This window comes from Triturus cristatus, chromosome 12, assembly GCF_964204655.1.
Source record: "Triturus cristatus chromosome 12, aTriCri1.1, whole genome shotgun sequence".
Taxonomy (NCBI): Eukaryota; Metazoa; Chordata; class Amphibia; order Caudata; family Salamandridae; genus Triturus; species Triturus cristatus.
Window position 1 is genome coordinate 66994174 of NC_140595.1, and position 22852 is coordinate 67017025.

Here is a 22852-nt window from a genome sequence, read left to right on the forward strand (position 1 = left end):
TCCTAACAAAAGCGGCTGAACTCCTCACCCTGGCACGCAGGGTCGGTCCTTAACCACCCCTCCCTTTCTGCCTTTATTGTAAATTCAATGCACCAATGAGGCGCTGGTCCTCTGTTTGCTCTATGCTTACTTAGCCACATTCCTAGGCTATCCGCTCATGCTGATATAGAAAGAGACGGAGACAACGGCGGCCATCATGGAAGTCGTCTTTGTAGATAGTAAGGAAAGGGGCAATTTCTAAAAGTCAGGATATCGTTTTGTGAGGGATTGTTTTGTAAATAAACATTTACCCAAATGTAGACTTACCATGGACGTGTTTATATCATAAAGGCGCTTCTCATGTACTGATAAACAGATTAAACATGATTACAACGTATCGCTAACATCTCTACACACACTGACATGCGTTATTAGACGAAGTGTTCTTACTGTGCAGGCGTGCACTGGGAGACTTTAAAAAAAGGAAGCAAGAAAAAGGGCATTCCACTGCTGTCCGGTATGTGACGTAGCGGTGACGCTAGACCTCGTGCAGTTTTCGGTCACTGAAATGGGAATTCTACACCCTAACTGCATTACGAGAAACGAAAAAAAACAGTTGCATTTATGTCCTTGGGACGTTCTAAGAAGAAATGCTCTCCGAAAATGTGCTGGATTTAGTTACATCAATTTTAATTATTACAATTAATTTACAAAAGAAATTAGTTAACCTATTAAAAGTAACAATTGTATGTTTTTTTTCTCATTCTGCTCCTGGAGAAACAAACCGCACAACACATCAAGATGGCCGTTTGTTTCCTCGTCTTTGTCACCCCTAAGGAGTAAGACGTACAGTATTTGATGTCCTACTTCTGTGTCTACGGTCCTAAGGCATCCCTAGAAGGGAGGAAGTCACTCCCTCTTTTATTTGTGATTGGCCAGATTTGAGCCGGGCACTCCAGCTCCTTGGCAGCCAATTGGCCGCGCGCTGGCCGTGGCTGCTGCGTGCGGAGGGAGCCGAGGCCTAGGCTGGGGCAGGAGCCTGGCTGGATTTGTTTTGTCTGCCGCCGTGCCTCGGTCCCTTCGTCGGGGGCTTGCGTGACCTAGCCCTGCGCCCAAAGGACCGTAGAATGCTACTGGCAGAAGGCCCGTGAGGGGAGCCCCCGGAAAGTGAACTGAGCAGCCCTGGGAGGAGGTGGGGACCCAGCTATGGACAACCAGGTGAGTGGACTCCTGGAAGGCGAGGTGGCCGTAGACGCTCAGCTGAGGGGTGGGACAGTCTGCTGCTGGATGTAAAATAAGCACTCCGTGTGAGCCGGGGGTTATTAGGCTGCTGACAATCGTGCCTGGGGCAGTTGAAATGGGAGAGGACAAGGAGCTGAGGGGTGTGTCGGTGGCCACGGTTATAGTGTTTCATAAAATGACAGCCATGTGCATGGGCAGGCGAGACGAAGGAACGATACTAGTCACTCAGGCAAGGATGCTTGTAGGAGCAGGAGGTTGGCAGGCAGGTATTATGGGGGCAGCTGTTGGCAAAGGGAATAAGTGCTTGCTGGCAAGAGTGTGAAAGACATGGTCACCAGTGTGATTGAGCTGTCAAATGGGAAAGCTGGTAGTGAAGGGGCAGTGGTGATCATTAACATGTCCCTGCACATGCTGGGACAATGGGGAGCTTTGTCTGGGAGTGAAGTACAAAGTGACAGTCTCTTGTGGAGTTCTAGTAGGAGTAGTCAAGGGACTTGTTTAGGTGTCCACTTATGGACACCCAGAAATTGCAAAACTAGCGGCATTTTGCTGCTAAGGATCTGCAAAGACTCAGTTTAATACACCAATGGAGAGTCAGATGGCCAGCAGGTAGCTCGAGAAAAGTGTTAACCAGTTACAGAGTACCAATCTCGAGACTTTACCAATGCAACTTTCGGTTTGGGGACGGTCCTGTGGATTGTCGAGCAATGCAGTGTCAGACCTTAACATAATGGGCTTCAGCTATTGTATTTCAACATGTATATAGCGTTTACCACTGTCAACGCCTAATCAGGGTTAGTAGGCGCTCTTTAGATGCAATTTCAATAAATCGTTTGACTACATGGTATGCAATGTCGTGCAGGGTTGTGGCTGTCGTCTTTGTTTTGAACCTGTGTGAGAAGTAATTCAATGTCCAGCGTGATGACCACCGAAGGTGTTTGCACTGTGCATTTAAATTAGTAATCCTATATTCGTAAGCATATAGCTCGAACTTGGCGTACCTTTTGGTATGACAGGGGTGATTTTAACATGATTATCCGACAATAAAGTGCTGAAGCCGTAGGGTGAAGTCATTATTTATAAACCATTATCACCACAACTTAAGGTCGCTGCCTGTAGTGAGGTGTTGGAGACACCAGACGCAAGTCTCCCAGCGATGAAGGGTACAGTAGGATGCAACGTGACGGGCTGTACAATAAACGGGTTAGTGGAATGCATACCATGGGGTGGAAGGGGACAGCGGGGCTACCATCTAACAATGGCTCTAGACGTGAAATTGTTGTGGGCGTAGAACTGCCCATTGTTACTTGGAAAATATGCAGTTATTTATTTCCAGGGCTCTATAAATCTAGGCTAACACACGGGGACATTAGTAATCGTGTGGGAGATAATGTGGACAGGTTTTGGAGCTGATTAGATGGGGGTAAAAGAGTTAGCAGGGCTCTGTGTACACTAGGCAGATAGTGCTTGTGAATGAAAACGTGAAGTAGGCTAGACACACAATGGAATGTCTTCCATATTTGCCTCTGACGTTAAGGGGCGTTGAATGAATTGGTGGCGTGTGCAGAAAGGGAGCCACAGCAAATAATCACGAGCCGTGTCCATAGCAAGTATGCATCTTCATTTGGGAGTTGTGAGCTCGATGCGAGTAAACATTTAGTAGGTATTGATCTTTGTTGAAAGTGTGAAAGGAGAGGGTCGTCCCAGGGGTTAGTTTAATTCAGTGACTAGAAGGGAATGATAAATGCTCTTTGTCGGTTGGTTAAGGAATTTGTCTATCGAAATAATTTGATGCTGATGCAAAGGGACTCGATCAAATAGTGTAGGGATAAAGCATACGATACCAAGTTACAGATTGGAGGCCTCTGCACAAGGAACAGGTCTTCAAACAGATAAGGTGGCATACATCTTTACAGTAGGCATGGAATGTGTGCACTGATACAAGGGGGCAGGTGCTCGCACATCGGAGTGTTGCGCCTCCTACACTGCTACCTTTGAAGGTATGCGTATTCAAACAGTACACATGCATCTCTATAGAAAGATCTAGTGTCTTGGTAGAGTATACATGTATAAATATGCGTTATTCAAACATTGATAACGAGTCAGGTGTTCAATAGAGAATGATGCACCTGTACGACATGATATTAATAGATGTATTGGGCCAGGGGCACATATGCAAAGTAGCATGCATTAAAACAGTTAAGTGGTGTGCCCAGCTGCAATCTGATTGACTGGTGTTTAGATAGTGACGAATGGTGTACCTGCCCCAATACAAAAACATGTGTTCAAAACAAAGGGTGCATACTTATACAAAGGCGCATCCATCAAATCAATGTGGTTTGGCATCTGAACGAGTGGAAGGTTTTCAAACAAAGGGTATGCACCTATGTTAATGGCTGATAATTGAAACTATAGAAGATCGCAAGAACTTACCCAAATGGGGGTCAGTGCACCTAGACGTAAGGATGTGTACTTAAAGTCAGGCGATTAATGCGCCTCACAAAGGGACGGCGTAAAAACCAATAGATGGCAGGGTAAGCGCACAAAGAGACCTATTAACACTTGACTGTGACACCTACTCAAAAGGAAGACACATGAACTTAAACAATGGATGACGGCTATTTATGCAAAATGGCAGAACCTGGTGAAGGCATTGCGTTTGTTAAATTTGCTAGACCTGAACTTTTGAACTCTTTAGTATTTTTATAGGGGGGTCGGGTGAAGGCCGCCTGGTATATTAAGCACGGGGTCGTTTTGCCTTATTGGAAACCCTCTCCTGAAACGCTGGAAACAGCGCAGCGAAAACATAAAAAAATAATGTTTACACGTTGGAACATTTTCCGTTATACATTTCACGTTTTTAAATTTCTTAAGAACGGCACCGGAAACGTGTATTTTAATTAGCAAAAACAGCTCCTAGAGGGTGAATTGTTTAACAAAAGAGACATTTTAGTGTGCTTGCCTCCATTTGCGTAACCCACCGACAGATAGATGTATGCTTTGTACGCTAGAGAGAGCAGTCTTTATGCTATTTATTATGTTGCACGTTTTTCACATTTTGCTTTTCTTGGTGTCCACGCTTTTATTCCATTCCTTGAGAGTCGTCAGCACAGTAGAATGCCGTAGAGGAATGCGCGTGTCGGGATAATTACAGTAAAAGGAGAACCGACATTATCGGCTGTAGGGGGCGTCCGAGATTTCCACAACTGCTCAAGTGTTCCTCTGGGAGTGAGCAGATATATTATTAGCGTGAGGTGGTGGGGGTGGAGTTCTAGGGACGGAGGATAGTGTGCTGCCACAGGGCTGCGAGGTAAATGGATGGAGGGAGGTCTCAGAGCATGTCACCATAGGCTGCCGCAGAGGTGTCACAGGCAGGGATGGAGATAATTCCCCTACACTTTTAAGTCCTGCTTATTTACTGCTCCCTAGAGGCCTGGTGAAGTTTACATGCACTGGAACATGCCGTTCCTCAGTAGAAGGTAATCTGTCCAACTCTAGAGTGCTTTTTAATTAAAATACATACTGGACATATTTTGCTCCTGCACACCTATCTACCTTCTGAAGGAATACAACACAAAACTGGCTATTCAGAGAGCCTGGTAAGTAAAATGTGGGTAATTATAGAATTAAGGAGTACTTTGTACTTATTGATAGAGGAGGATGAGGAAGAATATAAGGTAATCATAGATGTATTTACTTGAGAGTTTTATATAGCGAGAACAAAGCCTTTTGGAGGTGATTGTGGCTATTTTCCTTTGGACATTTTCAGAGAGTAAACAAGGTTTGGTGCAGCAAGTCTGATAATAGGTTAGGAAGAATGTGCGGTTGATATACGCATAGTGCAGGGATAAGAAAACAAAAACAAACAGGACCTGGTGCCATTTATCCCAGAAGACCAACCTTGTCACAATAACATTGGCTACTACCAGGAGCTGCCTTTTGCTGTCCCCTGCACCAGATCACATGAGAGTACTTCCATCTTCTGTCGTACTTGTTGGGTGACTTTGGGAATTCCTTGGTTGAAGCCAGCTATAATGATGGGTTTTGTTGTTTCTGATTTGGGAGCCAGTATAGGGGAGCAAGCAAATGCGTTTTCAGCACCATCCTACTATAGATCAGTTGTTTGGCTATATCCGCTGATTTACTGTCTCTTCATTATACTACCTTATGTTGGAATTTGCCTGAAAATGGCTCTGTTTCTGTTACTCTGCTCAGCTCTTTAAACTGCTTCTCTCTACAGTATCATATCTTTTTTGTTTATTCTAAAGTAGGGTATTTGGAATAAAATCTCTTCCGGTCCCTCACAGAACATCTCCAACATTAAAAGATCAACTTCTGGGTGATGCTGCTCTTGCTCTGAAATTTGTGAAAAACTGAATTGTTTTCCACTTTTACCCCCTGATCCCGATAATATTGCTATTTTTCTATGATTTGGCAAATGTAATCCTGTTTTCCACTCTAGCCAGAACAGAGTTAACTTTCAAACTGGGACTGGACCTGGAACCAAAGGCAACCCTGACACATGTTGTTTTTTAAACATGTTTTTCAATATAGAACCTTGTCCAATGGATATTGGAATGAGAGCTCCAAGGTTGAAAGAATGGATAGTTGGATGGTGAGGAGTGGGTGTAATAACAAATTCAAGGATGAATGACCATGGAAGACTTTAAGCTACATGGAGCGCTTTGTCCTGATTCTTTAAACCAGTGTGTGTACCCTAGTTTTCATTTTAGCTTCTACATTAAAACATCAGCATCCCCAAACAGTACTACAACCAGTACGTTTAAACATGCATGGCCTGATGTGTTTAACACAGTGCACTGATTTGTTGCCTCAAAAAATTCAATACAAACCATAAACATTGACTGGAACCAGGAGAGAGAGCGAGATTACCATGTAGTTCCTGAATAGCACAAAATGAAACCAGGAAACGTTGCATCAGTCCTGGGTTCCACTTGACCTCATTGTGTGATCCTAGGCAATTACTTTTTTTCAGTGTCGCCTGTTCCTTCATCTTCAAATGAAAGCACCTTGAAATAAACCAGTTTGGGGTGTGTTGTGCCAAAAAGCAAAAGACTGTTACTGCATCTCCAGTAACACCATAGGCCGTGTATAGAGGTTGAAAAGTAACTGGCTTTCCTCATGGTTCACTAATAGCATTGTCATCATGGTAGTGGTGGTGAGAACATGAATATTTCTAGGTTCATGATTAGAACCTGTCACTTCTAACAATTGCGACTCAGTACAATGGTATAATTTAATATTCTAAACTGAAATGTGTTGCAAAGATCCCATTATAAAGAAATATACAGCTTCAACTTTTATAGAAACTTGTACTTATCCCTGGATTCCGTTACTCCTCCAATCCTCGAACAAACGGAACGGACCACCAAAATGTGCTTTCACAGATGTTTATTTCAAAGATGCAAGTCTCGCCACAACGCGTTTCAGCCCACCACAGGCCTTGATCACGATAATAGGTACGTGTTCTTCAGAACATAGCAGCTTATTCATCCAACACTCGGGATCATTGCATTTGCTTTATCTGTTACTTATGAAATGACAATATGTATTGGAGGTCTGGTAAATAAGTTAAAATGTAAATATTATTTAAAGGTTAAAGAACAATTTTAAGTAAAAATCTTTTCATGTTAAAAACCTAAACCGTGTTTTTTGCAATGCAACAAATGACGTTCCCAGACTCTACTGTATTAATATACAGTCAGTTAAACGTAAGACACCATGTATTTGTGCGTATGGTGTCTGGTGTCATTCTGTTAAAAGTGGATAACAGTAACTGTGCAATTATATGTATATCTATCTGTGCCCATGGAACAGCAATACCCCCACCCCCCAAAAAAAGTTGCTGTTCTGCGCTGCTGGTGGCAAACCTGCTGTATACCGGAACCACCCAAATAAAAAATGTTTTTAAAACCATTCTTTTGCATTGTTTATTTTTAAAGGGCTTGCGGTGGGTGTGTCCCAGCGGCAAAACTGGGCCCCACCCTGATAGCTCTTAAGAAAAACGCCTGGTTTCCGGCAGTGTCAGTCCGGGCCTGTTTCACATACTCATGTCTTGACCCTCTTTCAACTTCTCGAAATCCAAGCACCTGTATTCACCTTTTGATTCACTCTTAAAACCATGACAACGGTCTCTATCCTCAGAAAGCTCGACCACTTTGACTGCAGGCTCCCATACTGCCTCTATTCAGCCTTTTATAAGGTTGTATGACGTTACAACGCATTCCGTTACAACGCGAATGCCATTACCACGCATAACCTTTACCACGAAAATGCCTTTACCACGCATTTCTTTCCAACGATTTTCGTTGTAAAACCATGCATGATAATGGCTTTAGTTTTGGTGTGGAAAAGCAACTGTAGTTAATGTTTATCCCAAAAAATAAATAGCCACCACATAATTTTAATGGAACAGTGCAGTTGTTTTGTCCCTTGTAGGCATGCTTGGAATATGCACAACAATTCTGTTTAGTTTGTATGCACAACACCTGAAAATATAATTCTTATTGGTATAAAAAAAAAATTATTATTGGCTCTAAATTATTGTAACATGAAGACCTAGTTTAAACAAACAGATGACCAAAAAAGGATTTTAAAAAAAATGGAAAGAAGAAAAATTGGGAAAGTACTGTCCAACCAGGCTTGCATTGAAGTGCAATTCTGTTTATTGTCAGATGTGCAAATGTGATCAGGCAAAATGCCTTATTTATAGTGCAAGAGAGCTAGTGAGCTGACCCGTGATATTTGCTGTGGTGGACAGCGGCAAAATATGAATGACAATTGGACAAACCACTTGACAAATGGGTCCGACCTGATACCTCTATGTATATTTTCTGTATGATTTTTGTTGTTTTGGACTGCATGACCTGGGTTAGTTAGTTAAATCCGTCTCTAGGACCCAAAAAGTAAAACCTAAATCGGCCGGCGAAAGTCAATGAGGGAAATGCTTGGGGTAGTTCAAGGTTATACACTGAGGCTGAGGTCTTTGAAAAGTAGTGTGCTGCAAATCTGTAACTGAACCGAATCCTACTAACCGGTAATGCAGTTTAGTGGCCTGTTGCTAACCAATGTACTGCTGCGCCTCTCTGCACCACCAGAACTGCAAGAGAGCAACTCTGTTGTGGATAACATGATGTTGCAAGTTTGATTACACGGATTGGGTTAGCTAACAAGCTATCTGGGTGACGGTGGTGAGTTGACGGAACTGCTGACTCTCATACTGCTAAAGCTAGAGCTGTTCTGTTATTGGTATCCAAAAATGCATTTAGATTATTTATAGTTAGAAGTATATTGTCGTCATATTCATTATTTTGGTTCATGCTCCATGAGTCAAAGTAATACCAAGGCCAGTCTCCAGTTGTGTTCAGGGTGCCAGCTAATCCATGAGGAATTAAGGAGTGCCCTCTCATCATCCCAGGCCCCACTGTAATGACTCCTAGTGGCCTGAGAAATTTCCTTTTGGCTCAGAGATCCAGTATTTGGAAGGCGTTGCAACTTTTAACTCTGGTTTCCAATGCTGAAAGAAACCTTCAAAACAATATTGTGTATTTAGGGTGTCTGAGTTGGCAATGCCGACCACCGAAGAGACCAAGCCCTATCTGCCTCCCCCTTGCCAGCCCCCCCCCCCCATCTCCCTTGGCTTCACTGTACCGCCTCCTGACACCACGGGGCATTCTAGCGAGGGAGGCCCTTACCACGTACAGTGCCCCCGTAAAAACAAACTGCCTTCCTGTCTAGCGGTGCCGTATTCGGATCTGTCGCCCTGCAGGTGATCTGCACAGATGCCCACATGGACGGCAATGAGGGTAGCTGCTGGTACTTCTGACTGCCCTTGCTACCTCTGATCTCCAGGGCACTGACGGCCGCAGCAAGCAAACTGGGCTCCAACAGCTGCATGTCCTTTAGGTAATTTTCTCCTCTTGCCACCTCCAGGGAGACCAATTGGGGCAGGTTATGGCACTAATGGCTGGAGGTGGTCAGCTCTGTGATGTTGCCTGGGACAGAGTCCCCCCACCCCCACCCCATGTCAGAACCCACTGCCCCTTGTATTTTGGTGAAGAGGCCCCGGTGATTTCCCCCCCCCCCTCCCCCCCCCCCCCCCCCCCCCCGGGGGAGCGCTCGCAGGTGTTTCCCTTGCCCTGAAGGCTTGGCATGTAATCCCGTGCTTTGGAATGCTGCCCAGCAGAGGCCCGGGGTCGGGTGCCCCCCTGCCCTGTTTGTTTACCCCTGTCCAGCTGCAGAGTCCCCGCTCTCACCTCGTTTCTGACAGTTTATTGCCGCCGGTGTTGGCTTTTTAGTTGGCTGTGTGTGTGGAGGTGTCACGTGTACATAAACCAGAAGTAAGACGGCTCCGAATCGGCCAAGATACGTCAAGTGTCTGCTATAGTGCACCTTCCAGGGGGCCCGCGTGCAGCCGTCATGGCACACCATGCGTGCGACTGGGGCCGTGCAGACGCCCCTCCGCCCCCGCGCTCATGGCCGCCTCTCCCGAAGAATGCGGCGCCCTCCTCCGAGCCCTGCGCAGTGGATTCCCCGGGGCCTAATTAGGTTGACGGGCGAGCCTACGTCCCGGCCATTAAAGAGAGTGGCTGCACTGGGCCTTCCGGCGCTGCCCCTACAGCCTCCTTGCATCTGCTCGAGGGGATAGACAATGGGCCCTCACTGGGGGTGCCCCCAGCACCGCTCTCCTGGGGGTGACGGTGTCCACAGTTGAGCCCCAGTCCTCACTGGGGGTGCCCCCAGCACCGTTCTCCTGGGGGGGATGGTGTCCACGGTAGAGCCCCTGTACTCACAGGGGGCCCCTAGCACCTCTTACGAGGGTGTAGAGGCCCTGCCCTCACAGGGAGTCGTCCCCCCCCCCGCACCGCTCTTCCGTGGGTGTAGAGCCCATGCCCTCACTGGGGGTTCCCACAGAACCTCTTTTTCGATGGTGTAGACCCCCTGCCCTCACTGGCGGTGCCTCCAGCACCTATATTTCGATGGTGTAGAGCCCCTGCCCTCACTGGGGGTACCCCCAACACCTCTTTCGATGGTGTAGAAGGACTATTAAAATCTTGAACTGGATGACAACAAACAAGTTAAAATTGAACGGCGACAAGACGGAAATACTGATTTTGGGTAAGGATCAAGTTCTATGGAATCCTGCACATTGGCCGGACCAGATGGGCACTTTTCCCACCCCGGTATCCCATGCTCGAAATCTGGGCTTTATACTGGACAATGCCTTATCCATGGACAAACAGGCCAGCAAAGTAACCGGCCTTTGTCTCACCATAGCTAAATGGTTGAGGAAGATCCTGTGGATGCTGCCAGTGTCAACGCAAAAGACCGTAGTCAATGCCCTTATCACATCAAGGCTTGACTACGGCAACATCCTCTATCTGGGCGCAAATAAATCTGTGATCGGACGACTACAGGTAGCGCAAAACGCTGCGGTCAGACTCCTTTGTAGCATTCCGAAGAACTCTGGAGTCTCGAACCATCGTCGGAATCTTCATTGGCTCAGGATAGAGAGCAGAATCCGATTCAAGGCCCTGAACTACATGTTCAGAATAAAAGCAGGAATAGCACCAAAATATCTTCAATCTCTTGCCTGCCTCTATGTGCCCAAGAGAAACCTCCGGTCACAGACAGCAGCCTGTTTCTGCATACCAAGGTTTAACCGTGCAAGAACAGGTGGCAGATCTTTTGCCTATCTGGGACCCTCCCTGTGGAACACGCTTCCCCCCGTTATCCGGAAGGAAGAAAACTACTGTAGGTTCAGAAAGCTTGTAAAGACCTGGCTGTATGAACAATAACCACTTAACAATCATCCCTTCCTCTGTCCTCAAGCTAGCTGTGTCTAGGCGCCGGGAAACCCTTCTTGGGTAGCTGTTGCGCCCTATAAATTGATAAGATAAAATAAATAAATAAATAAATATGTAGAGCCCCTGCCCTCACTGGGGATGCCTAGCACCGCTCTTCCGAGGGTGTAGAGCCCCTGCCCTCAAGGGGGTGCCCCCAACACCGCTCTTCCGAGGGTGTAGGGTCCCTGCCCTCCTCACTGGGGAGCACCTCTCTTTCGATGGTCTAGAGCCCCTGCCCTCACAGGGGGTGCCCCCCAGCACCGCTCTTCCAGGGGCGGAGGTCGCGCATGCTTCATTCCCTCCGCTGGCTGTCCTGCGAGTGCTAATCCGAGGTTTACCCCCTGTGGAGCAGATTGCTGTAAACAAAAGTCAAAGGCGTCATGGCTGCTTCTGTGCCTACGTATGTGGCTGTCTGTGTAACATCGGCGTTCAGTGAGTGGCACGTGGACTGCATGTTCACTCAGGGGAGTGTAAAGCATCACATGAAGAGAAGTCCAAGGGCACTGCAGGCAGTACCTGGCCTGCTCCTTTGTTCTTCAGCTCCTGCTTTGCAGTGTGTGCTCCTTTTCTGTCTGCCTTCTATCTCCCTCCTAATTATGTTTATCTTCTGGTTATATTTCCATGCCTCTTCTCACTCTTTTGCTTTCTTAGGTTGCACCTTTATCTCTTTCCCTTGCAAGTGTTCTTAAAAGTATAGCTTAGGCTGTTCAAATACCCCGGTTTAGATTCCCAGTCTTTATCGCGTATTTTGCTTACTTTAGAGTCTTTCCTAGCTGGAAATACTCGAAGCAGCCTTCGCTGTGGCTGACAATCATTCCGCCTGTTCTCACTGCATAATTGCTGGTACGCTGTTCATTTGCCTCTTGGGTATTTGTCACTCAGTTGATCCCAGTGCAGCTGAAGTTGGTGGGTTATGTTAATGCTGCGCTTCTGGCTTATCGTGCCACATTTTAAACTAGTCATTCCTGTGTGACCAACCTGCCCTCTTTGTCTGCTTCCTTGTTCCTCCCTTTTGTGATTCCATTTGCCTCAATTATTTTAAAAATGTCCATGTTCCCACATTCTGGCTTCAGTCTCGCGCTCGTTTTGTCTCTGACATAATTTTCTTCTATGCCACCTTTCTATTCTTTGATTTTCACATTGGCTTTCATTGTCCCTTGTGGCCCTTTTTTAGGTCTCGGCTAGCGAAGGCTGCGCTTGCGCAGTCTCGCTTGCGAGATTTAATGACTTGGAGAAGAGGGGCTTGAACCTGCCCCTCTTCTCTCCTCTTCTCCATTGGCTGGCCTCTTAAATGCTGGCCAGCCATTGGAGAAGAGGTTCTTCTCGCAAAACAGGCCCCGTCCTTTTCGGATTCGGGGGCGTTTTTTTCGCTACCTTTCGCTGGGCGTGTTTTTCTCTCCTCCAGCCAATGGCAAGAGGAGAGAAAAAGAAAAACACGCCCCCGAAACCGCCGCTGCGTTTCTCCGAGGCATTTCTGCTTCACCTCGGAGAAAGGCAGTGGTGTGCTTGTTTTTATAAGATGGGGCTATCTCTATTAGTTACACTTGCGTTGCCTTGCCACAACCCTTCCAGTGGCTTAGAATGCTTTTACTCAGACGTGTCGCCTCAAAGCACTCTGGGGAGTCTTTATTGGTTCATTACCCTTCAAGTTATCTTCTAGCTGCCAATTATTCTTGTTGCGCGTTAAGTTGCACATTTGTCTTGCCACATTTAAGTTTCTCTTGATGTCTGTTCCAGTCGTGGCTTCTTGGTGTCCAGGCCGCGGCCGTCCCTTTCATAAAGATGCGCTCCGGGGTGGTGCTGGTTGCTGCCCGGCGCAGAAATCCCCATGACATCAGGCGCCCGGAGGGCGGGCTCGTATCTGCCAAGAGACAACTTCCTCTTTCAGTTTCAGCAGGCATCACCTTCCTGCCCCCGGGGCCCTCCCCGTGCTTACACCCAGCGAGTCAAAGAAAAAAAAAATCACAAATCACCAAGAAGGAAACTTCAAAAGAGGAATTAATGCAGAGGAAGGGGGGAGTTAAAGTGTCGAAAAACTCACAATTTTGGAAAACAAAGCGTCGTGGTTCCGGGGCACAAACACTCTGCTGTGGCCATCCAGTGTTTTTTCCACAAACCCACATCTTGATTCCGACCCAGTCACCCCATCCTTTACCACTTCAAAGTGAGGACGGCTTGAGTGATTGCCTCTCTCGAAGGTGCTGTACGCCTGCACTTACAGTCGGACTAATGAGTACAACTACATAGCGCACTGTTTGTGTTCTGTTTCAATGAGCGCTATTTCTTAGCCGAAATATATCCCTCGTATGCATTTTAGACGTAAGGAGTACTTTTGCGCTAAGAAATTGTGCTAAATTCGGAATTACTCTTCTTGGGTAAATTCAAGAGCAATCTTGCGGAATGTTTAGGTAATTACGCAAGATTAGGCTACACGGAATTACACGATAACACCCACCCCTAGCAATGACCTACAACTATTAGTGATTTTGCATTGCTGAAGGATTTTTTTCAGAAATGAATATAGGCGGCACTGTTTTTATCAAAATGATGTGGTGACCCCATGTTGTTGATGCTGGAGTGGAACTATCCTACAGGTATTAGTCATTTTATATTGTCCAACTTAAATTGCTGTTTTATCCAGGCAATGCAGTTGTCTGCCACACAAGAAGTTTCCATAGCTCTTACACTGCACTTACATGGGACGTTGCACTCACAAGCCGGCTGAGGGAGCGCAGATGGCTGTGTGTGTGTGGGTGGCTCTGTGTGTGTGTGTGTGTGTGTGTGTGTGTGGGTGGCTCTGTGTGTGTGGGCGGCTCTGTGCATGTGGGAGGCTCTGTGTGGGTCGCTTTTTTTGTAGGTGGCTCTATGCGTGGTGGCTTTGTCTGTGTGTGGGTAACTGTGTGTGTGTAGGTGGCTATGTGAGTGGCTCTGTGTGTGGGGGCAAATGCAATATGTCTAGCATTTGAGAGTGATTAAGCTATTGACATTGTAAATAACAATGCCGTTTCTTTAAATGTTTTAAAAACAAAAATGTCATGAGCAATGCTAATAGCTCTAACTTTAACAATGCCGAGACCATTGCATTGTGAATGCTTGTTTCTTTTTTCCTTGTTTGATTTTCGCTCTTTTGCGTCTCTTTCCTGAGATTTCCTCATGCTACCTATATCCTTTCCACTCACTCTTCCTTTCTGTTTCCTTAATTGTAGTTTTTTCTGCTTTTGCTTCTCTCTTGCCTAGTTATCTCCCATCCCAGGGTCTCCTTCCATTATTCACAGTTCCCCACTCATCTCTTCTCATTATCTCAATCATTTTTTCACAGTCCCCGTGTTGTAGATATTAATTTCCCTTTGTGTGTCTCATACCTCAGTATCTCATTTGTAGTACCTCACTCTCTCTCTCATATCTTTCCCCCGATGGCACTCTCATTTTGTCTTTCTCTTCACTCCCCCCCCCCCCCCCCCTTACTGGTTTCTTTCTTTGCATCACAACTTAGCTAGCTCCCCTTTGTTCCCCATCTTTCGTTTCTTGTTTCTATAGCCTAAGTATCTTGCCCAGATCGGCATCACTTGGAATTCTTCCTTTATTCTTGTCACCTGATCCATGTTTCTATTGTTCTCCTTCATGCATACTCCTCTTCTTATTACCTTGTTTCTTCTCCCTGTGCCTAGGGCCTTTGATTAGCTTGTCTTTACTTCCTCCACCTTCTAAGGATGGAGGGAGAAGGGGTCACGCTGCTGTGGCATACTGGAAAAAAAATGATGTAAATTCTTTGTTCCATAAACTCTACATTTTGCTTCTGTTCCTACGAATCGTATATAAATAATAAGTGCATTCTGTTTTATACCAGTAGGTTTAAAAATGAAAATTAACAATGTCTTACGTTTCGGACATATTGGCTTTAATAATGCTTTGCCGAGTTTTCACATATGCTGAGTCTGCTGATTCATTGCTGGTCAGGGATGAGTGGCTCCATCTACAACACAAACCTATAGTAATGCTTAAACTACAGTCCTTGCTGGATCCAGCCACATTAGGCCATGACTGTTTTGCTGCTAACTGCAAAAAGTAAATTGATGAATGGCTGCACCTTTGCGCTCACTCTAGACATGCCAAAATTGTGTCAAGCCCTTCAGGAGCTTTTTTTTTTTGTTTTCACGAATAATGGAACTCTAATGTGGAGCACTGTAATCCCCAAAGAAAACCCTGCTGGCTCCAGGCAAAGCAGAATGTCAGGCTTGGGAAAACAGGCTATGACAGAGCTGCAAAATAATAAAATCTAATACGGGCTTTAGCAGAGGCAGATGATTCAAGGAAGCAGAGGTACCTAACGCTGGCAGAAAATTAAGGCCAAGGAGAGCATGGCAGGGGCTGTTTATAGTGTGTAGGCCACTCACACTTGGCCCCAGCACTACCTGTAGTAATTCAGCAGGGTAAATTACAGGTCCAGAGTGGAAATATGTTGGTTTTGGACTGGTAAGACTAGAAACAAAACAAAAGTTCACACACTTTATCACACTCTTCACGTTTGTAAATTGTACAGCCATGAATGGAACCCATTGTTGATTCTACAAGTTTAGATGCAACTGGAACACTTACTTACTGATACTTTGTGAATATCAGATCGCCCTGGAAGTATCCCCATGGATGTGTTTTATTTTTTTTAATTTTTATTTTTTTAAATTTAAATCTGGTTCCTCCTTGCCTCAATGTGTTGCACTCTTAACCCTTCTGGCAATGTAGAAGCCTCCATTGCTGAGGTTACAGTATGCCTCTGTTATCTGTCGCAGTCATTGTGTATAGCTCCCATTTAGGGCAGAAATGGGTACTTGGGTGTTCTGGAATCTGAGAGACAAAACTGAAATCTATCTTTATGGCCGAGGTTATGCAGTGAAAGGCACACAAGCCATTGGTGGTATGAAACTGAGCATGGTAGTTAAGGTGCATGTAGCAATATTAAAAGAGAGTTCACTACGGCCCATAAACCATTGTGATGAGCACCTTTGTCTTGTGTGAATGGGACACTGGCTCCTCCCACGAGGTCTAACCTCTTATGTTCACTTGCACATTTAGCAGGCGTCTGACTGGAAATATTCCAGGGTTATTCCTTCTGACTGGTGTGCACCTTGGAGTGCATTGGACCCACGAGGAAGTTTAAAAAAAATATATATTAGCTCAAATGATTTCAGACTTTATCAAACCCCCCAAAATTGTTTATTTTAAGTCACACACTTGTGATTCCCTGAAGTGGAGAGACATGAGCAGTTCTGGTTGTAGATGTTGTATTTTGGAGTAGCCATGTTCTCATGTGTTGTCTCCAGATGTTCTGTGTGGTGTCCCTATATTTCGAGACCCATGCAATTCTGGGTAACCCTGGCTGACTTTGGTCAGCCTCTGAGACCCTTTGGAACATACCTTATTTAAGTTTTAATGTACTTCTTGTTGTAGGGATTATTGACTTAGCTGGTCTATGTCCTGCATTTGATCATGGCCTTTATCCCCTCCAGTACCCAGCACTGTAAATATAAGTGATGGATCTCATCTTTGAACTAATGGAGCGATGTGAATTGGTTTTCTTTACATGGAATGTGCACTTTGTATCCTCTCATGGCGACACATAAAGAGGGTGCTTTGGGGGAAAGACCAACACTTTACATGCTTCTTTAGGAAATTGACTCCATGCACGACAACTCACATACACTTGCACATTCTTGAACTCTTTTAAACGCATTTTCCCCACAATTGCTCAGACTTGCATGCTTTTTCGAGTGGTTGCTCACACACGTGTGGACTGCCTTTCGCATGCAAGTGTGTTCTTGTTCTGTCCCATTGATGTATGTGCTCTCTTGTACCTGAATGCACTGTGTACTTTCCTACTAGGTCTTGCGCATGCCTGTACTCTCTTCCTTCCACCCCCCCTTTAGAAATTAGAAATGTGGTGTTTTGAATTTTTAGAGCCTATCTGAGGCACCCAGGCAGTCATGAAACATTTACATAATTTGCTTACGTCTAAGAGAGAATGAAACTATTAGTGCTATGTTCGCAGATGTGACTGTTGCTAAACGATAGTTTCAATGTGCATAATCTTGGAAGTCTGTGTCTGTGTATGTTCCATTTGGAAGGAAGAGTCCTTCCAGGCCCATCCTACCTGCTCTGTCCCCTTGTCTAGTGATACACAACTGTAAGCGGTGGCGTGAAGGTCTACGAAGACTAGGTTCCTGTGCTCACTGCTCCGTAGGACTCCATCTATACAGCACTGAGGAAACGTAGCAGGGACTGCTTGTGTTACTGTCTGGAGTGGACCCTATTCAACAGGACGAAGATTGGATTTGCACATGGCCGGTCTTTCGGTAGAGGTGAAGAACAGTGGGCTTGAATGAGGCCATGGCAATCGTCCATATCTCAGATTAATTCAAACTTTCCTTTCATTAAATTGCTCTGAAGGTCCTGCCTACGATTTGTTTACAATTGCGGTGTATATTTTCCTGTGTAATCGCGGCTCAGTTGTACATGAAGGTGTTACGTGAATCTTTCGCTGGATGGGTTTGGATCTCAGGTGCTGGCTCCCAGGACACCCTTTGCCATTTATCTGTGATTAAATCCTTCCTGGCTTCATACATGAAACACTATTTGATGCGGTGGTGTGCTCTTTCGTATTGCACAGCATCTCTTATGATGCTCAATACTCTTATTTGCCTGGGATAACCTCTGGGTTGGGTGTGTTGGCTGTAACTGGACCTGGTGTGATCCGGTTACATCATTCTAAAAACACGTTTTCATGGCGGCTTGGCTAAACTGGCCTTCATACATACTTGCCATTTATATCTATATAATTTTTTTTTTTTTTTTTTTTTTTTATCACATTGGAGAAATGTATTGGCTCCTACATTGAATTCAATTTCTGTACCCATGCCCAAATGTTGGGTACTAAGGCAACGTCTCAATCAATCGTATTGCCCTAATCTGGTTACTCATCCTGCATGCCACATTTTCTTTATTATTCTTGTCCATATAATTTATACATCTGTCTATAGGTAACCCCTATTTGAATCAAGACACTTAACTACTTGCAACAAAAGGAATTTGAACTTTGTGGGAAAACAGAAACAATCTCACATGACACAAGTCCATTAAACCGTACTTCTTGGATCTATTGACACCATGACTTGCTGAATACAGTACTGAAGTCAAACACTGATTGTAACAAATGTGATGCAGCATAGGGGTTGGTAACCAAATACTGTATGATACATGCATATACTGTGTTGTGGAATCTAAACCAATTGAATTTCGACTTGGTTTCGTGCAAAGTACTATATCTAGAATTGCTTGCTTCCAGGACCGCCCCCATACATGTTAACTGTTTTGGCTTCGGAGTGGTGTGGGCTCTTTAGCACGGTTACTCGCAACTAGGAATCCAAGAGTTTTCTTTGTGTCAGGGAAGTTAGTATTTTGAGCGCTCATCAACTTACGCCCTTTACATAACTGTAACTTAGAAGGACAAGATTAGGTCGCACAGTGATATCGCCATTCTTTGCAGTTGGTTTCTGCACTTGATCCCGAGTGGTAAGTGAAGAGGCGGTTGGGTGGTTGCTCTGCACTTCTAGCATAAATTTACATTTATCACTAATATTTGAAAGAGTTTCGTGATCATATTGGGCGATGTTTACATGGTTGGAAATTGTTCCTATATTGAGACAAAAAGGTGTCAGTTTCTCCACTTATGTGTTATGTTAGTCCTTCTGCTAAGAACTGCTTCTTACTCCTTATGTCATCTTACTTAAGTAAGGAATTGCAGTTTGCTATCCTGATTGGTGACAGTCCGATGGCGGTGGTTTGGTGGCCTGCAGATTTGTAGATGGGCTTTGGGTACATCGGATTGAGAAATCTGCATTTAATCAATTTATGGGTTCATTTCTTATTTTGCTGCCTCTGTCGTGGGTGAGATTAGAGTCTGAAACGAATACACCTTTTTTACACGTGTCTTTCTAACAAACCATTTTGTGTAACAAATGAAATTGATCACAGTTAAATGGGCATTGAGTACTTGGATTACTTTTGTGTTATTGTTAAAATGATTCTATTTAGTGTCTGTCAACTGCTCACAAGGAAGTGGGCCAACTTATTGTCATCTATAGCTTTGGTTGTATTTTGTTCCTCTTTCTTGGAAGTGGGAGGACAGCCTGTGTTCTTTTCTAGTTGCACATCTGTAGTGGTGCTGCAGAAAGTCATACCTTTTGTGTTTGCGTCCAGCGCCCTTCTAGGCTCTATTCTAGGTGTTTTCGTTGCAGCAATGATTTGAACAGCAGCTATAAATAGTGGTCCAACCTTAACCTGTGGTGGTGTGTTTTTTGGATGAGAGGGCAATTGGAGGCAAAATGGCATAGGAGGTGAAATCCAGGATTGGATGGGAACGGAGTGCATCTGCAGAAAAGACATCAGATTGGCTAGAGTGCAGTGTTCCATGCAGACATCCGGCTTTATAGAGTGCAGCGATTCATGTAGACCGCCTGGACAGAGCGCAGTGCTTTATGCAGACTTTTGATGCTAGTGGCCTCATTGTTGAAGTTACAAGTGGACTCGGTACAGGGCAACTCGGAAAAGACTTTGCAGTTCAACCACTTGCATTTGGGAAATTGGTGAAAAAAAAGTTTTGTGATCCTGTTAGTTCTACATTTGGACAAAAACTGACATTCTTTGAGGTTGATCAAGGTTTGTTTTTATAAGCTGAAGACCATATTATTGCCCTGCTCTTTATCCAAGCTACTTAATTTTCAGTAGATATGCTCAACCAGTTCAAGAGGGATGTGCATGGTCTTTTCCTAACATCTGACTGCAAGATCTTTTGACAGCTAAACTCGGGTATTTAGCTAAAAGTGGATGTGTAGAATATGTGGGCCAAATGATTACTTTAAAATTTTGGAGAGCCGAGAAGGGAGGATATCGCCAAATGGAGATTTGCAGTGAATCTCACTGTGTCCAACCTTGAAAATTTGCAGTTGGCAGCGTTTGTCTCCTTCGCTCTGATGATAATGTACGTTTGCGTCGGTTTGCGACTTGCCCTACATCAGCGCATTCTTCTCAAACATTTATTGGGTCACGTGGCATTGTAAGATTAACTCTGCATTTTTCCTGTCTGAGAAAATCAGATTTTACGAGCTTTGATCTCTTTTCGATACAGTATGAATAATTTGGCTTGTATCCATGGATGTGGAAAGTGATTTCTGGGGCCTTGTGACAGTCAGCAAGGCTTGAGTCTTGTTCAGTGACATATGCTCTATTTAGGTGTGTATCCTGCTGTGCCGGTGTATGTTTTACGCAGAGGTGTATCTGCTAGCCTGGTGAGTTCCTGAGGCATTCATCTTCTAATAAAGTGTATTTGTTTGCTTCTGTACTCGGATCCATGACAGTTGCCGGGGTCCATGTCCGGCCTCTGGTCGGTGTACAACTTCATAGGTTTTTGTATGCTCTGCTGACGGGCCGATTACGTTGTCCATTTACCCTGGTTCTATCTGCTCTGCTTTCTCCTGTATATATGTCTACCTCCGTGCTCTAGTTTAGACCCTGGTCTATTTACAAAGACATAACATTATTTCGTCTTTTTTTTTTTTTTGCTTTCCGACAAAATCTGTTTCTCTGGATTACATCTTTGTCACTAATGGTTACTCCACTTAGGCTTAGATTCCTGCTCTGACTGCACTTGATTTTTTTCCAGACCTGTTCTATAGCCACCCATGGTTACTCTGGAGGCTTCTGCTCTGAGGGTGTACCATACGCAGTTGTTTGATCGTATACAGTTAATCATGCTTATAGTGCACTCTCATGTAAGGAATTGAAAGGTTTTTCTGGCCACCTGTAATCTCAGGAGCTAACATTAACGATAAGGAACCTGTAATGTTATGGTACACAAAAAAACCTCCTCATCCCCCATTCTGTACACCCTCCATCCAACTCAAACAACGTTCAGCATCGCTCTGGGCCCTTCTATAGACACTGAGCAACATATAGTACTCGTACAAGATCTTCAAACTTTCAACACTCTCTCACCTACAGGCGGAGCTTTAAGTGGCATGAAAAAACTTGGGGGGGGGGGGGGGGTGGTCTCAAAGGTTCGTGGCCAATATAAATAAGGGCGTGGCTTAAAACATTTATGCTAAAAGTATGTGCTCAGAATAATGAGCCGCCCGACTGGTACTTTGATGCTGCTATTATTGCCTTCACATATACAATACAACAAGTAACATTGCACCTACAACAAGCCAATGAGTATTAAAGTTGGTTAGTTAGATAAGATAAATATACTATATGCATAGGTACAACCATGGCTTCATTGTATATAATATCGAAAATGCACGAGAAGTTGTGGCGTAATGGCTAGTGCTGCCAACTTTGGAGCTGAGGAAGCAGGTTTGAGTTTCGGCGTTGGTTCAACATCCTGTTGTTTCTGGACAAATCACTTAATTGCCATAGCCTACCAAAAAATAAATGAATATGTCCTTATTTGGTGTTCATGCAAAGCACTCAGAGTTTTACAATGTAGAGCTGCAAAAAAATAAGTTACATCCAATCAGTGAATTGCTGCAGAGTTAAGATTTTTTTTTTGCCATTCTGAGAGTGAGTATGAAAATGGAGAGCCTGATAGGGACCCGTCTCGGCACCTGCTTTTAAGAACTGCCGGTGCTCAGCACCGGCAGGTCCCGGTTCACTTGTAGCCCTGCCTACCTTGGTGTGCTCCGTCTACCGCTGTCTCCAGATCATGGCTCCCACACTAAATACCACAATTTACCTGCCAAGTTTTATCTTTTTTTATCTTGTCTCGCTTTCTTTTTCTTTAGTTTCTCACTTTTTTTGGTCTGACAATAAAAATGCAACTGACGGCTGCCTTTTGTTACCAGTTATTTAAAATGTGCTGAGCTTTTGGCTGTGGTTTAAAGCGGATTTATCTCTTATGTCTTCATAGAGGATCTTTCTGCCTCATTCTCCATGTTTTTGTGGGGCCATTTTATATCTCGTAAATCACTGAATCTTCATACCTTTTTTTTTTCCATAGATTCATTTTATACAGAAAGCAATTATTTTTGCTTTATTTGCACCGGAGAAGGTTTTAGTCGGGTCTTTAAATGGAAACCTATTTGCTTTGATTGTGCTATTATATTTACTTTTTCATATTGAAATTTTTTGTATTGTAACTGTTCTACAGATTTGTTTAAAACGTCTTTGCATTTGCTATGTTTTCTTCTGCCACTACCCGCTTGCACATATGAATGAACATTTCTGTAAATGGAATGTATCCGAATAATCTCTTGCTTCGTTGGGAAACGACATCAGGAGCAGCAGATCCGGAGTCCTGCCTGAGACATCGCATATGTTTGCCTCCCTTGGCAGCCAGGCGCCATGTACTGTCTCGTACGTGTGCCAGGTGATATCCTAGTCCACACGTTGATTAATTGTGGCTCTCTTTCTCCCTCTAATGTACGATCCCAAGGAGTGTCATTGGTTTTAAGTCCTCTGCTCACTCGGCGCCACAAAGCTGCCCTCATTAAACCACCAAGCAGCAGAGGAAACTACAACAAAGAGCAAGCAGGTCATGTCATCCCAGATAGATTATTAACCAGAGTGGATTTGGCTTGTCCTGTCATAGCCTCAGAGGTCACCAGATGGGACAGTACACTCAACTACCAAGAAAATCACGTGATGCAGCCCTATCACCACTTAATCTAGTGCCCCAAAGTGACAGTGCATAGGCACTAGAATAATGTTTGGGGTTG

At 44.6% G+C, this 22852-nt stretch overlaps 1 protein-coding gene across 2 annotated transcripts in view; it reads left to right on the forward strand.

Annotated features, from left to right (window-relative positions):
* Positions 1–916: 916 nt before the first annotated feature.
* MLLT1 (MLLT1 super elongation complex subunit) overlaps positions 917–22852 on the forward strand; it is a 146658-nt gene continuing 124722 nt past the window's right edge. For both annotated transcript variants that reach the window (XM_085638357.1, XM_085638356.1), the window contains exon 1: positions 917–1197. In XM_085638357.1, the coding sequence (XP_085494483.1) occupies positions 1186–1197 (12 nt within the window). In that variant the 5' untranslated portion in view covers positions 917–1185. The remainder of the gene's footprint in view (positions 1198–22852) is intronic.